The 18075-nt window shown below is 44.4% G+C and overlaps 1 protein-coding gene across 1 annotated transcript in view; it reads right to left on the minus strand.

Moving 5' to 3' along the window:
• Positions 1-3500: 3500 nt before the first annotated feature.
• The window catches only part of LOC103374173 (glutamate receptor ionotropic, kainate 2-like), a 57615-nt gene continuing 43040 nt past the window's right edge, over positions 3501-18075 (minus strand). Inside the window, exons 7-15 of the mRNA XM_008304214.1 lie at positions 17922-18065; positions 17018-17125; positions 16767-16880; positions 16446-16652; positions 14180-14403; positions 10629-10747; positions 9518-9735; positions 7109-7334; positions 3501-3802 (exon numbers count right to left, since the gene is read on the minus strand). Of these exons, the coding sequence (XP_008302436.1) occupies positions 3501-3802; positions 7109-7334; positions 9518-9735; positions 10629-10747; positions 14180-14403; positions 16446-16652; positions 16767-16880; positions 17018-17125; positions 17922-18065 (1662 nt within the window). The remainder of the gene's footprint in view (positions 3803-7108; positions 7335-9517; positions 9736-10628; positions 10748-14179; positions 14404-16445; positions 16653-16766; positions 16881-17017; positions 17126-17921; positions 18066-18075) is intronic.

Below are 18075 nucleotides of genomic sequence, written 5' to 3' on the forward strand. Positions count from 1 at the left end.
TTTCCTGAGGTGATTTCTACGACATGCATCGCACTATTTCCACTATATACTTCATCCTGACACGTTTTGACGACATTCTGAATCATGACCTTTTTTGACAAAAACGACATGCTATAGTATGACTTTTTCGGGTCCGAGCACACTAGTGCAAGGACCCTATTGTAACCGTTGTGATTATTATTATTATTATTTATTATTTTTTCTCCTCCTCATCCTGCTTCTTCTCTTTATTAGCTCAGTGTTGGTTTCATAACATAACCTAATCATACAACATCATTATTCTGCTGCCATTTCCATCAGGAAAACATAGATCTCCGGGGAGCATCTTGGTAAAATAAAGGCCAACTTGTTCGGTGTTGTTAATATTTTATTGCATTACTTAATCTATACATAGTAAAACATCAAGTCTTGAGTGAATTTATATAATGTTTACACTCAGCTGCTCCTACACTGTTGCCTCTAACTGTAAACTGGAGTATTTAGTGTGTGCTCTGGTGATTTAGGAGTGCACTTTGCGCTGAGAGGGGACACGGGATTGACAGACGCATCAAAAGGATGGTAAAATCAAAGAAGCAGAGGCTGAGCTGGCCTGACTTTTACACCCGGTATGGGTCAAACCGTAAAAAAAGCATCTTCTCGAACATTGGAGAGCTCTTCCATTACCACATTAGCAACTGTTTTTAAAGCCTGAGTGGTGGACGAAATCGGATTTTCCTATGCAAGGCTTGTCCTTTTGCACAATGCTTTCACTGTAATCTTTAGCTGATAGTCGAGGATTATCGTGGATGAAACAAGATTAGAAAAATAACACTGAAAGTAAACGTAGACGACACGAGTATCAAAGCAACACTTCACTGGAAACACCCCAAATAGCACCTAATAAAGTATTACACTTGAACGATAAAGGCGGATCCATTCATTTAATTCCTAAAATATTTAGTAAAATCAGGCATTCATTTAAAGGTCTGATGTGTCCCAGATTTCCCCTCTTTCAGCTTCACCGTCACACAAAGGTCTGAATGCAATTTCATAGTCTTTTGTGCCGTGCCAAGAACTAAATCCTGAGAGAAACGTTACAACACTTGTAATTTTGTTGGCATGAAAGTGAAAAATGTAATGATAGCGCATAAAAGACAATATATCCACTTGAGCAGATTAAATCCAAAAATGTTGGTGCCCCGTTTGAAGCATCGCCGTTACGTAACTTAGGAGCCTCCATTGTCCCCGCTTCATGTTTGTGGTGTAAAATCCCATAATGTGTCCGCGCGCTTGTGCACCAACTTTGCCAAGTCGAATTCCCATACATTTCTTTTCTGATTATGCAAAATGTAATTCAAATTCAAAGGGTGTAGGAGGGGAGCCGATATAAAAGAGGAGGGAGAGCATTAAAGTATGAAGCTATTATTTTTCTGTTTGTGGATACGCGTAGGTGTGGGAGATGGATATCTGTAGGTGGCTTATGCACCAGATATTTTTGTGGCTTTTTTTTCCTCCATTTTTACATATTTGTCTGGTGTATGAATGAGGTATTTCTATACTCTGAAAGAGGAGTGATTAAGGAAGACGAGAGAAGCAAGAAGGGTGATAGAAAAGAAAATGTGAAAAACAATGAGGAGGAGGAGGGTATAAAGCCGCTGATGTTAGGGTGGAGGAGGCTGGCAGGGAGTAAAAGGAGAGGCTTGTTGTCGGCATGCAAATTACTAGCACCTTGGCAGCCTGGAGATTGTGGCATTTGCAAATTATCTGAATATTGTGACCCAGTCTTGCAGCTCTTGATTAATGATAGCTGAGATGTGCTGTGAAACATATGCAGCCTGTAAAAAAAAAAAAAAGAGCCAGAAACTAATTACTATTGCAGTAAAGTAACACGGTGCTGCGCTGTGCTAATTTTGTGGATGTAAATAATTAAAAGACGCTATCAAATGGACTTTCACAATTATCCGGACACATCATTGCACAAGTTAAAGTGCACTAAAAGACAGACTGCACGCGGTGTGATGAATCATGTGCACTCGGTACTAAAATAGAGCACAGAGCAGTCGGAAATATATTCAGTCTCTTTCTAGAGAGGAACATAACCAGAGGGGAGGAAGAAAGAAGCTGCAATTTTTCTACTTTAAAGAGATATTGCAAGATTAAAAAATAGGTTAACATGTGATTAATACTTAGCATACTGATATCCATATTTACAATGAGTGAAGGAGTTGCTGTAATTGTTCCGTCTGTTCGTACTGGCCCGGAAAAAATCGGATTCTGATGTGATTTTAAAATTGGACAACGGTCCCTTTTTTTTTTTTTTGCACAAATGCTGGTATCAACTCTCTGTTTAATATCCCTTCCCTGCAGCTCAGCATTGAAACACTGTCTGTAGAAAATAGGAAAATTAACTTTGTAAATTGCTCACTGGAATTAGCTAAACCAGGCTGCGAAACGCTCGTATTGGCTTCAGCTAAACTGGAAAGCGTTATTGGATTTCAAACCTCTTACACTGGCATCTCTTCACTGCCACACTGGGAACAATTACAGTGACCAATAACTCTTTGGATGTACATAAGGGGCGTGTTGGACAGACTTGGAAACATGTGAACCAATCTTTTCGAAACTGGAGCTGGTGCCAGCTGTAACATCTCTCTCGGTAAGTGACTGTATATGAAGATTGACAAACCCTCAAGCGATGTCAGCAATAGGTTTCCTGAACAGCAGTTTTGAAGCTCAGTGTGGTGATTCCAGCCGCCGCCATCTTTGCAGTGCCTGACTCCTCCTAACTCCCAGCGAATCCAGAAATGAGAAAAGAGGTGGAGCGTGAGTGGAGCTGTAGTGGGCCAATGCAAACATCTCTGGTCCAAGGACTGTCCTGTGACTCCTGCCGCTCAAAGCATCACTTCATAAAATGGAACCAGGTGAGTCATAAACGTGTAAAGTCGACAACTATTTGTATATCAGCTATAAAGACCAAAACTGTTTGGAGTGCCACGCTGTAAAGATGTTTAATTTCACTTTAAAGTTGGACATGCTAACATAGGGGTCTATGGGGATTTACTCACTTTTTGAATCCAGCCTCAAGTGGCCAATTGAGGAACTGCGTTTTTTTATCTTTCTTCACTTTATAGCCACGTAGGCTGCTGCTGGCAAACAGCTTCCCTTCCCCTTTTCCTCTCCCGCTGTCTTGTGCATGAGCATGAATAATTTCGAGAAACATGAGGCCTGATCTTATTAATGTTTATTCATTTTATCTGATTATCTGACCTCCTGTCATTTTGCAACTCCCAGGCACAGAAAGGCAAGCATCCCCGCTATACAGTACGTAGGTTTTTGATTTGATTTTTTTTGTGTGGTTTAATATCCTCCATTGCATTTACATTTTAATTTCCTTTAAAAAAATAAATAAAATAAAGCGATGCAATGAGATATGAGTGAGAGATGTCAAAAGTGAAATGAAACTGAGCTCGAGTGAAATGAGGAAACTGTGGCGAGAAACAACAGCCTCTGAGACAAAGACATTATGGCAGATGTTTTAATTCTCGGTATGCGTCAGAAGAAGCCTGCTGTACCTTTTCCAGCTGTGCATTCTGTTTAGACTTGTACAGGACCTCCCCCACAGCCACAAACACTGACAGCACCAGTCCGGCAGCCAGCACGATGAAGATCCCGCCGATGTTCTGCACTCCCAGAGCGCTGGCCTCTTTGCTCTCCTCCTCGGGACAGCCGTTGCCTCTCCACCACTTCTCCTTCATCATGTGCAGCTTCCCTTCCTCTTGCAGCTGCAGAATGGCTATCGTGATCTTGTCTCTGTAGGGAGAGCCTGCGGATACAAAAACACAACATGAAAACCGGTGAGCATGGATAATAGCCAGATACGGAAAGAAAAAAAACCAAACCCTGATTGTGCCGAGCGTAGCCATTGTTGTGTCGGTGGGTGTATAAAGCACATTCAGGCTCGCATGTGATCATATAACCTGTCATGTTATTGTTGGCTGCTTAGACAGAGTTTTTTTGTAAGTCCTTCTTCAAATCCCACTAATCCCTATATTCACAGGCTGATTCCAAAATTCTCACTCCTCTCTGCAGTGTGTGAATTATAATGCACAGGGAGTTGGCAACAACGCGTTGGCTTTGTGCGGCGGAGCTGCTGTTGAATCTGACAAATTAGCTGCTGTTTGCACACGCTTTCATTTGACATAAATGGTGCCTATAAAAAGCAGAACCCAGTGGGGTGCACATTACATGGGTGCATATGTGGGATTACTAATGTGTGCTGGAGATAGAGGTCTCTCTCCATCGCTGTGTTTTTATGCATGTCGGTGTCATGTCGAGCAAAAAGAACCCAAATCTACAGAAAGTGGGAAGGCGCCAGAATTAGCGACGAGGAATTAAGGCGCGGCGGATGCTGGTGTGATCAAAGTGGGAGTAATCGTTGCAGAGTAGCCGAGTGGGGTCTTGTTCGTCTCCCATCCACACGACGCAGCGCACGGCCGACCGAGGCGCAGCGCACACGCCTGAACCGGGCCAAGAAAGATTAATACTTACTGTGAGCGTTCATGTTTCATGTTTTTTTTGCTGCTTTAAAAGCTTGTTAGTGTATTTATGTGATTACGGGACTCATACATAATGAAGCCTGGTTGAACATTTCCATTTCAGACACTTAGCTCGTGTGTGTATTCAAAGTGACTCAGAAGGGATGAAACAAATGTGAATTTTTTATAACGCCAGCATAATAAAAAAATAATTTGACAAACACATGAACATTTTGTGCTGAAACTCCAGGGGAAATGAACTGAATCTGGCCCCAGGTAGCTGGTAGCATCACTTTGTCTGTTGCTCTCATACAGTTCTGCCTGTCAGCCCCTTTAGTTGATTCTCCCTCCGTCTCATTTATCATTCATCTATTGCCATCCATCATCCTTTCATCTCCAAGTCTCTATGTATTTACACTGACAAAGGGGGCATTAATACAAAACTGAAAATTACGCGCAGTGCCACCGGTTTTTGAGCTGCTTGTCTGTGTTTTCTCTTACTTCATAAATAGTTTGGTGTTTTTTTTATTTATTTATCTTTTTCCAGCGTACCTGTGCTGCGCTGATGAGCACACTGGGATTAAAACCTAAGGCTGCCTTCATCCTACATTTATACATTCTGTGCATGTACAGTAGATATATATTGCTCTTAATTCACAGTCTTGTATGTGCATGAGGCCGTGCATGTGAGAAGCATATGCCTGCTTCATTTGAAGATGAGAGATCTATCAAGTATCTGGGTCCCCTGATTCGGGCTCCTCTCATATTTCAAATGATTAATGATGGCCTAACAAAGCAGGCCTTGGATAAATGCTAATAGGATGGGTCCTCAGAGAGGAGGATATGGAGAGCGAGGCCTGGGCGAATGGCAAAGCGTTGTGCTTGACACACTGCGCATACACAACTACCTGACAGATGTTCAACACCAGAGAACATCCATCACTCCTCCACTGTCTGGCGTCAAGTATTAATGTGATCACAGTTTAAGCTGATAGCGGCGGATGACGCATTTGCGTTTTGGGAGAAGGATGTGCGAAAACCGACAAGCACTAAAAGGTTAAGACTTATTGCATAGCTTGCTCTGCTTTTACTGCCGTAAAAAGCCCTATAGGGAACGAGGTGCTAAACAGCGTTCAGCAGGCCAAAAGTTACAGGCTGAAAGGTCGACGTGACACAAGGAGAAAGAAACCGTCTTGGAAAATAAGATATACTTCCACAATGACTGCTGGCATGAAAACAGAACTGGCTGTGAAGTAATTAACGTGCTCAAGATCGCTTCTATCACAGAGGAAACATTTTGCGGCCTGTAATCAGCTTTATTTCTAAAATATTGAGCAATGAATACCAGGATTAGAGACAGAAATGAGTTAGTGCGCAGTAATAACTTTGAAAATGGACATTAATTGTTCGCCATTTAAATACTGAGCTACTTATCGGCGAATTAAAACGATGTGATATATATTTTGTCATGTATTTGATACACCTCGTCGCTACATGAACGGAAAAAAAGGGCCGTGCCACGTTCTGGGTTTTTATGTGTCCATTTCAAGGGCATCAGTGTAAGTACTTCTGCACTTACGGAGCCACAGTGGGACTATATTTCACGGCATCACCTCAGCTTTGTTATAGCCGCGGCAATCACGGCATCCCTGCAGATTCATAACTGGCCCATACTCATCAGCAGTAGCCAGGTCCAGATGTGGATGGCCGGAATTAATCCTCCGTATTTTGATGGCCTTCATATCACCGATGATGGATGTGACAATTACAGCTGGCTGCAGTGTTCTCCGTGGCCTCGTCACGACCACTCTAACCTCCGCAACACTGGAGTCGAAGCCGTCGACAGCTTTAACCCACAGAATGCAACGGGGCCGTGAGATGACTGCTTAATATGCGGCAAACCTGTTATCATAATACATATTTTAATAGCTTTAGTTCCTCTGCTTCGTTCCGGCATAATGGTGCTTTAAAATACCAGAATACTAAATTTTTGACAGGACCCGGGTCAAATAAGCAACCGAAAACAGCTCCGAATGCTCGTTTTATACTCTCCGAGGCGCTTTTTGCTCGCGGTTTAATGACACAAGTCAGATGGTAAGTCAAAGGGAGTCGCGCTGATTTGACTTTCAGGCTGCTTGCTCGTGCTTCACTGTCTTGCACTCACACCCATGAGCGCAAAGTAGAAATAAAACGCACCATTAAAAGTATTTGTGAACAGTGATTGACCCAGGTTTGATTCTCAAATCCTGTGAGAGAATCATTACGGCTTCGGGGTAAAAAAAAAAAAAAGACTTCACACTTGCTGAGGCGGTGAGCTGCAGGCACATTTTAACCTTATCCATAAATTCAACCTTTTCAGCCATTCACTTTTCATTAAGCGAAACCTTTTACACCTCACTCTGTCTAACCATTATACCCGTGACCCCATCAATAAAGGTCAATCCTTCTGTTCTCAGAGCTTATCCATCATCCGCACTATACACTATACCTTTACCTGTCACATTGTATCTGCAGCATCTCGCCGACTTAAACATTTAAATGCTTTAGAACGCGGCAGGCGGCACAAAGGCACACAGAGGTTCGAGGTAATTTACCCATCGGCGTTCCCACTCCGTAGGCTTTGGAGTCTATGAGGCCTCCAATCTGCGTGAGGTTGCAGTTGCGCTGGGTGACAAACTCGATGGTGGTGGACTCCATGAGGAAAGCGTAGTCCGAGGTCAGGACGCGTTGGATGCCTTCCTCCACGTTCTTGACCATCACAGATTGCCTCCTGCTGTTCATAAACTCCCACATCTTGTCATAGGTGGAGATTTTGGTCTTCTGCAAGGAACCAGAGAACAAGATTCGAATGACAGCAGGAATGGCAACCGGCGTCTAGTTTCATTGTGTTCCGAGTAATTATGGTTTCACGAAATTACTTATTCATTAGGAAAAAAGAAGGAATTGCAGCATGTATTATTATTTCTACGAAAAAGCAAGAACTGACAGTAATAATCCTTAAGATGTTCATGAGCCATAAATAATACATTTTTTATTAGGTGCTGTTTTTAAACAATTCTCGACCCAATTTCAATAATAGCCTTTCACTGTATTTACATTCTATAATCTTCGTAGAGTTGTTTCCACTGTTGGATTCTGTCTTTAAACTCCAGTCGCCTGCATTTGCACGAGGAGGTGATGCATGCATGTGATTCAGCGCTTTATGTTTAATTTATTGTTACCGAACATTTCACACCTAAAAGGCATTTAACTGGCGAAACACTTTCTTTTCTGTGAAATAGTCGCAAGATTTGGGATGTATTTTGTCACTACGGTTAGCGCGAATGGAAATCAAAAATACATCCACAAAACAACACCTACTGTCTGCGTTTGGCAGCGGCTTGGTTATAAGCATCGCCGTTAGGAACGTAGCTAGAAGTCCAAAAGAGCTGCTAAACGAGGAGCTGCAGGAGAGCGACGGTGCAACCAGAGACGTTATTAGGAAGCGACCTGCTGCTTAAAGAATGCTAAATAGAGATATATATATATGTAAGGCAGAAATCTGTAAGTAATGCAGCTCCTCCTAAAAAAAAACTGACTCAAGCCTTATTTCGGGGTAAACATTTAAGCGCTTCTTTTATCTGATTCAACTGCTGATAACTTCATGCAGTTTTTATGTCTCCGTGATCATTAAAATTGCAGTTATTTTTCTCCCTCCATTCATTTAGATGAGTCAGGTCTCGTTATCCTGAAGTAACTGCCTGCAGACGTTACCGAGATGGTTGCAGAGTGGCTAAACTCGCTTATAAAGACTTTGGACCTACTTTAACTCTTTAAGAGGGAGTCAGACTTGACAAACTACTCTTACGTTGCTTAGCATGACGACTGTAGTTGCAGTTAATGTTCCCTGACATGAGTTGGTATGACTGCGATTCATCAGTAGCGTGTTGGCGTCCATAAAAATAACCATGTGGAACCAATCATCCATCCATCCATCCATTATCTATACACCGCTTAATCCTCACACGGGGCTGGAGTCTATCCCAGCTGACTCAGGGTGGTTCACCTGGACAGGTAGCCAGTCTATCACAGGGCTGTGTTTTCAAAAATAACATTGTTCACACCAGATAGTTTTCAAAAAAATCTTCATTTACACAAATGCGCATAAACATTTTGTTAAGAGCTGCTATGAGCTGCCAGACCTGTAGGGGGCAGTGTAACGACAAGCATAAAGCCATGCTAGCCAATCAGAATCCTGGAAGAAACACAACAACGAATGGCAAAAATTACTTCCTGTTACTTAAACGATAACGCTGTAAGGGTCATTTGTTTGGACCGACAGAGACATGGAGCTTCTCCTAAATGTGGTGTTAGAGACAAAACAAGTGAAATACTGGAAAAAAAAATATTAACTGGGAAACATGAAACAAACGTAAAAACCAGCGCTGCTTTAACAGCATCCATTACTACCACAGCCTGTAAACATGTCGCACACATGTGACGCTGATGATGCTTTTGTCGCACACTGTGAACGTCAAACTCCGTCTCCTCCCGTCTACATGCAAACAAAAAGAAAGAGTTTTTTCAAATGTCCACTTTGGCCGGAGTTTTCAGATGTGAGGGTTTTCAGTGACGTGTAGCCTCGTTTACGTGTAAACCCAAGACCCACTGAAATATCACCGTTTTTATCCTATGTGTAGACGGGGCCTTAGAGACAGACAACCAAGCACACTCACATTCACACCTACAGACAATTTACAATCACCAATTAACCTCAGCATGTTTCTGGACTGTGGGAGGAAGCCGGAGAACTCGGAGAGAACCCACGTTGCATGGGGAGAACATGGAGACTCCATGCAGAAAGATCCTGGGTGTCCTCACCGGGATGCGAACCGGCGACCTTCTATCTGCGAGGCAACAGTGCTAACCACCGAACCACCTTGCAGCCCGAAACCAATCATGTTGAGGATTATAACTTTAAAAAAGTGACAGATTTCTTACAAAACCATGAAAGAAGCGGCTACCTTAAAGAACGTCATGGTGGCACCGTCCTCCACCACCCCATACAGGATCTTAGTCTGCTTGGCGAGGTCGTCTGCCGAGTCTATGGGCGACTCCATCCTCTCCACAGTGAGGAAGGCAGCCAAGTTGGCCGTGTATGAGGAAATGATGATGAGGGTGAAGAACCACCAGATGCCTCCCACTATTCGAGTCGACAGGGCCTTGGGCATGAGCTCTGAGCCTGGGGTGAGGGAGGCGGCAGGAGGGAGCGTTACAACCGCAAAATGCATTCATCCGCACAAGCCTTTCTTCATTATTCTAATCTTATCATTAAGTGTATTCTTAACATGGAAAAACAGGACGGGACTAGCTCCTTTGAAAAAACTTGTTTCAAGAACTCTTCAAGTTTTTAGCTGAGGCAGATGCGCCACTCGCCTGAAGATTGAATCGCCTGAGAGGGCTCTCGAAACAAGATGATTGTTGGATTTCAAACGAGTGAAATTATCTTGTCTCTCTCGCTATTGAGGGCTTTAAATAATGCAGGAGACACCGGCGAGGCGCTCTTTAAAAATGTCTGCTGGGAACCGGGTGTTTGCATAAATCAATCATATCAAATAAAACACATTCAATATTGATCACTCAGGACAGTGTGGGGAAGTGACGGGCTGTTTGGGCCAGAGAGTCATGTACCCAAGGTAACCTCACATCCTGACTCCACACCCCACTGATCTCAAGGTGCTGATGGGCCAAGGGCAAGAGAGGAGGACTCTGGGTAATAGCAGTGCTATCAGAACTGTGATGAACAGCATGTTTACGGGTTGTTTCTAGAGCGCTTTACTCATCCCTTGTTTGCTTTGTTTTGGCAGAAACTCTTGTGGAAGGTTTTCAAAACAAAGTTAATTTGATTTTACTCGAGTGGAATAAGGGTTGTGAATCTGTCTGCCTTATATAATCATCTCGGCTACTCTGTGCTCCTGTGAGGTGAGTTAATGTTTTTGAAAAAATCATGCACATTTACTCTAAGTTCTGTCTACGTCTCCAGAGGTCTCTCTCTCAATTGCCGCTGGCCTGGTTAAAAACCCCAACCCTCAGGGGCAGTGGGATATAGAGAGCTCCACAGGCTGAGGCAACTACCTTGCTGCATGAGAGCCCCAACTCCAAACCAGAAACTATTGAGCAGGGTAAAATTGTTTTCCACCACGTCCGAGTCTGGGTTGCATGGATGCGGGTTGTACCACTCGTAAGGGCTAAACCTATAAAGGAAGGAGCAGAAAGACAGACACGTCAGCACAAAGCGCAGAACAGTGTTTCCTCTTGGTGCAGATTAAATGGCTGATAAAACATACATTTTAAAAGTTTATGTGCAGGAACAAAGAGAATTTAAATGAGTAGGAACCCTGTTTTGTGGCCGCCGGGATCAGAGCTTCTGCAGAGACGAAAGCAAATCATTCAGGCTTTCGCCGAGATCAACTTATTGGCATATTCAAATGCCATCAGTTTATTGTAAGAACAGATCAATAGAGTGGAATAACGCTGTCACTGGTGATAATGTCTCAGTGCGTGGAGATCTTTGGAGCTCATTTCGATTCACTTACTCAGGAGCCTTTAAGTGTTTCCCTCCAGCAGCTGCACCCACAGTGCGGATGCCATATCCTCCTCACACCCCGACACGGGAATCCTTTTTTCTTCTGGCTTTTCCTCTTTTCTCACGCTCCCTTCATCTCCTTTCCTCATCCTGTGCCATTCCCCTCCAAACAACCCGCAACTCATTTTCCCCCCGTCGCCTCGCTTCCCCTCCCCGCGAACCTCCCCCCTTTTTTACCCCCCGTCTCTCCTCCGCCTGCCGAGGAGGGATTGTCGGTGTCTTCAGGTCAGCCGTGGACATTTCTCATTTATTATCTTAAGCAAAAGTGGCATGGCATTAGCACAAGGTGACTGGGTTAGTGTTGAGCATCAGGAGCTGATTGAGTTTGTGCTGAAGTGGTCGGCGGAGGAACATTGCTTATGCAGAGTTGAGGGGCCCCATCAGGTGAGGCTGCTCACGAGCTTTTCCCCAACATACTACATGCTAATAAGCCTCAGCCAAGAGTCTTAAGGGTTTCGACTGTGTAGAAATGTGATGCTATTTGTCAGCTGAGGCTGTTAGAGATGCACAGGAACACAAACAAACACACATATATATATACATGTCTGGATGGCTGCATAGATCTATTTATATATAAAGCTGCAGAAATACATACCGCGCGTCGTCTAATCTCTCTTTGTTGATGCGGCGGCCTAATTCATGGTCTCATTTTACAAGCCTGGTGAATGCGTGTAACATTTTTGTCATATTGCTGTTCCTTTACAGCTATTTTCTATGCTGTCCCCTTGAGAATCATCTGCGTGGACATGGCTGTGATGACACACTATAATTCTTCTTGTCAACACCATCAGGATGCCTGATTTACTGGAATGTCAATGAGCTCTGTCTCCTTGGATCCAGAGGCAACTGAAACGGCACAATGGCCTTGTGGAGAAGGCAGTGTGTGTGCGCCTGTTCCCTCCTGTGTGTGTGTGTGTGTGTGTGTGTGTGTGTGTACGTATTTATCCCTTTGCGCATCAAGCCTCTGGCGAATGAATGTTTCTGCATATGCCTTTCTAGCTGTGTGGGTGTGTATTTCTCTGCGTTAGTAACTGCGTATTTGCACTGGCTCAATCAAATCCGTCTCAAAGTCAAACATTTTCTGTGATGATTTATTTATGTTGTTGTTCACAGACATTACATATAATGTGCAGCTGCAGCCGCTGGGCTGATTATGAGTGACATCAGATGTACGCGGTAGGTAAGGAGGTGGGTGTAAATCTAGACAATGCACACTTGATTGGATTGTGTTGGTTCCTCTCGGTGTCGACATGTGTTCTGTATGCACCAGGCCCGGTGGCTCCTCTGTATGACCTTTGCCTGCAGCTGGCCTGTATTCCTGCCGGTCGTGTTTTGCACACCGATCACCGCGAAGAAGGGGATGTGGAACATGCAGACGTAAGGTCACCTCCTCACACCGAGCACGGGGGACATGTTGAACTGCACACGGAATTCTAAAAGGACTCTCCCCCCTCTCTCTCTCTCTCTCTCGCTCTCGCTCGCTCTCTCCCCCACTCATGTCCCTCTTCCCCTTCGCCCGTCCCCGAACACAATAACACAAAACACGCTCGTCTCCTTTAACTGTCTGTTGGATTCAATTACTCTGCCTGGTTTTATAGATCTGTTGCCTTTCTTCTCTCAGGCCAAGTGAAGAGGCTGCGTCGGGGAGTCTTAAAATCGCCATCGTTTGGAACTTGGACTACAAGACTGCAACAGCCTGTAATTCATGTAAACACGCTATAATGCAATTTAATCATCCATTCTTCCTGGCAGGTGGACATTTTCTACGCTAGAAAATGTTTTTTGATCTGAGAGAATACCATTTGTTTGGCTTAATAAGGAGGGAGAACAATTCAGCCGCAGACCGAGCTGGAAGGAGGCACCGAGTGAAATGTATTTCTCCTGAGTTTGAAATGAGATCGCTTATTTAGTCGGGGGAGAAAAAAAAAAAAGCTTGTATGTGCGTGGGAAGCGGCTCAAAGACGCGAATCCCTGGTGAGATTGAGGTGTTTAGTGTTTTATTGTGCAAAACTGGGACTTCATAAGCTCACTCCACTCGCTCTATTTGCAAGGGATTAAAGAAAATAATATACTCCGCATTTGGGGGATTGACCAATCAATTGGCGGCCGTGCAATCAATACAACAATTATGAGAGAACCAGCTCAGCGAACTGTGGAGAACACTGTACTTCAAATTTAACTTTGCTGAATATTTTGATCACATAAGCGCGATGACGAGCACTATTTATTGCCGCGGTGTGCAGAAAAAGGCACAATGCATGCACACAGACATTATCGTTTAACAAAAGTACCACGTTTTCCAGTTTTGTTCTTTTCAAAATTGAAACCAGAAGCATATCAGTATAATTGCATGCTAATCACTTACCCTGACCGCCTGTGGAAACAAAGGGCTTTGGGTATAATTTGCATATTCTGAACTAACTTAGGTGACAGTTGCTGCTTTCCTCTCACGTGATCATTTTGCCGGTAACATCCGATGGGATGTGCGTTAAACCCAAACCTCTCAGGATCAAAGGGAGCCCCGGGGGTTTAGCACACATCACACTACACTGGTCATGCATTGGGGGGTTTTAGGGGGGAAAGGTTCATCGAGTCACTCTAAGAACCGCACAAGCCCATTGTCAGCAGTATGCTCGTACATCTCCTGCAGCTGATTGAGAGATACAACTTGCGGCTAGTTTTACAGTTGCTGACAAAAACGCCTGAAGTGTTGCCAGTTAATGTTAAAGACCATGCCAGTGTTTTCTCATGTTTTCACCATAATGAGGTCACAGTAAAACCTTCACTCCCCTTTATTATCTTCTCTTAATTTTAACAGTAAAGCCAAAATCAGGAGTTGTTTGGACACATGTAAAAACACAGGTATGGTCCTTCACGGTTGCACGTTTACTGCAGGTTCGATGCTCTTTTGTCGTAGACCGTATCGTTAGGAGTAGAAGGACATGCACTGCCTCTGTCAGGCGAAGACGAAGCTGTAAGTTAGTGAAAGCAGGCAAGCAGGTAGGGAAGACGGACAAGGAGGGGGGGTTTGACATGTTACCTGGCTATGACAAACAGCACACAACTGACACCCAAGCAAGCCAGCAGAATATACATCCAGATATCGGGCGAGAGGGGGTTGAGGAAGGAGAAGACCCCGGGGTTGGTGCCGTTGGGCTTGCGGTACAGGATACTTATCCCCAGCGTCATAAAGGGCTTGGAAAAGTCGATGACCTTTTCTCTGACGTAGGTGATAGCCAGAGGGGCGACTGCGAGGTCCGCTTTCTGCAACGAGATAAGGGAGGCGGCATCGAGTGAGGGGGGGTGACGAGTGTTTGAGTCCACTGATAACCCCCCCTTCCAAAAAAAACCCCCAATTCAATTAACATCTGATTTCTGTCCACAGCTGCTCTGGTCAATATGTACAGGAGGAAGAGACCTGACACGAGGAGGAAAATCGCTGTGGTCATTACTTCAGCTAGATTATCAGGTGGGAGGCTGAGTTCTTCCAGAAATTACAGGTTACATGTCTGATCCCTCTTATGCGGAGTCAAAGGTGAGTCACTGAGGCAACAATTTCAGGATTAAATTAATCTGGGACAAATTAACCTCATGTTCCCTCTGAACATAAAATTAGCCTTCTGTACAGCTGAGCACTTGCTCTCAAGTATTTTGCATAATCCTTGGAAGAAATAACTTCATGTAGCAGCGCCAGCGTCTTCCGTTCCTTATAGCGTCAGCTCAGGATTTTTCTGATTCTATAGGTGCTTCTCCTTTCTTTGTCTAGTGGCTATTGTTGCTCATGCTAATTAGCCAACTACCCGTGGTGATGGAAGAAAAGTGAAACACACTATTTTCTACCTGCCCAAGGCTTTTAACGGCAAACATTTCCATCTTATAAAGTCACTTCTGTGTTTGAGCCCTGAAAACCTGTATGCCAAGCAGCATCCACTTATGGAACAATATACATCGATCAGGCACAACGTTATAACCGATGACGTCTTAAGTGATTTTCTCGTTACAAGAGCACCTGTCAAGGGTTGGGATATATTAAGCAGCAAGTGAACAGTCAGTTCTTGAAGTTAATGGGTTGGAGGCAGGAAAAAACAGGCGAGAGTACGGATCTGATCGACTTTGACGTGGGGCCAAATTGCGAGGGCTAGACGACAAAGTCAGAGCAACACCATCATGATAGGTTTTGTAGGGTGTTCCAAGTTTGCAGTGGTTAGTACCTACCAACAGTGGCCCAAGGAAGGACAACCAGCAACACAGTCATAGTCACTAAAGGCTTTTTGGCTGGTTCGTCTCACAGAAGAGCGACCGTGGCACAGATGCTGAAATCCCTAATGCTGGCTCTGATGAAAAGGCGTCAGAAGACACAGAGCGTGGAAACTTGCTGAATGTGGGACTGTGTCGCTGCAGACTGGTGAGAGTCCCTGACCTTAATCCACCACTGAAAGCAAAAAAAAATTGCTCAGTGGTTTGAAGAACATGACAAAGAGGTCAAGGTGTTGACTTGGCCTCCAAATCCCCAGATCTAAATCCAATTGCGCATCTGTGCTGGAAAAACAAGTCGGATCCACGGTGGCCCCACCTCACAAATTACAGGACTTAAAGGATCTGCTGCTAACGGCTTGATGCCTGACACCACAGAACTCCTTCAGAGCTATTGTCGAGTCCAGGCCTCGCTGTTTTGGTTGCATGAAGGGAACCATCACGATGTTACCCCGGTGGTTCTAATGTTATGACTGATCAGCGTATAGCATACTGTAGCAGCAGAACGAGTAGAAAGCAAAGTCAGTGACTGAGTGAATGAGGGAACATCTACATAAAACTTTCTATATGAGCTATTATTAGCTGCCATTAAGCACTGGTCCAATAGATTTATTTTATTTTATACGTAGAGTAATGTGTTATTTCTCTTTTAAAGGTTCCAAAGACTCTCTTTAAATCATGGTAATCTTTTTTTAGAGGCATGCCGGTGCGGTGAGAATATTTCTGTTTCCAGTTGGAATCAGCTTTATAGAATTGTACAGATGAGGTCTGCCTTCAAACATAAAGGAATGCGGCAAGCTTCTAGGCTTCTTCTTCTTTTTTTTTTTAACAGACGAGGTAAAATAGTCCCACTGTACAGTCGGATTTAACACCACCTTTAAACACAAATGACTCAAGAATAAAAATTTTAAAATGCCCCATTTGGGTGTTCAGATTTACCGTCTGGTGGTGAAGAGCAGCTAAATGAACGTAACTGAGGAAAAATGTTTGGCCCATTATGTTGTACAGGATGTGTTTGTGTGGTCTCGCTGCACTGGTGATTGTTGACTCACGTGGTCCATGAGCTCGCGCACCATGCCGTTCCACTGGCCCGTGCTCTCATCCAGCGCTCCGTACCTCCCGTCCTCCACTAATCGCACCTCGTAGCGGAAACCCAGGATGCCAGAGAGCTCCCTCAGCAGGTCGATGCAGTAGCCCTCAAAGCGGTCGTTACCATACAGAGGCTTGTCCGACTTCTTAAACATCACATACGGCTCCTCCTGCACAGGGAAAAACAAGTGGGTGTAGAGGTGGTGCAGCTCTGTGTGTTTCTTCATGTGTATTTGTTGACTGGTGAGTGTGTGCTGCTTGTGTTTCCGTTCGGCTGTGTCTACCAGAATGGTGGATACACGCAGGGATTTGTTAGCCAGAGAGTCGGTGATGTTGGATGTCTTGCTTTTGTGAGTCTCTGTCATATTCAGACCACTGGGAGGATCCCATGTTCCAATCTGTTGAAACAATTCAGTGTTGTGTTTATAGCGCCTTGCCTTGTCTACAGATAGGAAATAAAATGCTTCACAGCATCCAGACAAACACTTTGCTTTTTAGCTCCACACTGCATCAGCAGCGCCGGTGGGTGACACACCTTTTCCAGTCCCTCCTCCTTCAGACTGATGACATCTAGGTCAAAATCTGTCCTCAGTCCGTTGGTCTTGTTAAAGAGAACACGTCCTGTCAAACCATCCCAGTGAGCCTAAAGACAGAAATAACACAGCGCACAAAGTCTTCAGCTCTCTGCACAGTCGTTCCATTAACCTTAAGACAAACGTCTTTCTCAACTATATCAATCCAACCTCCAACCATAAACTTTTTTTTTTTCTTTCCCCCAATTATGAATTCCGCCTGGCTCTCCCTTGACTGTCTATCTCAACAACATAACAAGAAACAATAAAGCAGCGCGGGTAGAAGCAGGTTTGACAGGTAAGAGTTCATTATGCATGTGGTTCATTGTGCTTGAAGTTTCACTTCAAAGCCATTGGAGGAACAGACGGGCATGGAGAGCGATAGCAGACACAGGAGGGGGAGGAAGCACCAGCTACTACAATGGCTCATTCTGAAAATTACCTGCAATGATACCATCCACAGAATGAAAGAGCTTTGTAGAACAAAGCAAATGGCTGACCCTGACTAGAGAGTTAAGGAGACACACAGAGGCTTTGATATAAACACGGGTGGAGATATGCACGGAAAAGTGTGGGGAAAAAAAGGATGAAACATCACAAAAAACATGTAGTTACTGTGGGTAATTCTGTGCTTATTCTGCTTCCATTATTGAGAATACTAAGATATATGGGTTTAATCATGGTGATTACAGTTTTCTGCAAGAGACAATGATGTAGAAAATGGCTGCTGGGAGAACCAAACGCCGATGAGATGCCTGCAAACACACGACTGCACTGATCCATGGAACACAATGACGGAGCTGCGGCAGATTCTGCAGGTCAGAGGTCAAGACGGGGTGTGCGCCGGGAGCAGCGATAGCCTTGTACCTCTTTGATAAGGTTGATGAAACGTCCTCCAAAGCGCCACGGCTTGTGGCGGTTGCACTGCAGAGAGCTGACGGTGATCTGCTGCGACTGCTGCACTGCCACTGCCACCACATGCACGGCGTCATACATCAGCGCCGCATCCGTCTGCAAACAG

The sequence above is a fragment of the Stegastes partitus genome, unplaced genomic scaffold (assembly GCF_000690725.1).
Source record: "Stegastes partitus isolate 25-593 unplaced genomic scaffold, Stegastes_partitus-1.0.2 Scaffold2167, whole genome shotgun sequence".
Lineage (NCBI taxonomy): Eukaryota > Metazoa > Chordata > Actinopteri > Pomacentridae > Stegastes > Stegastes partitus.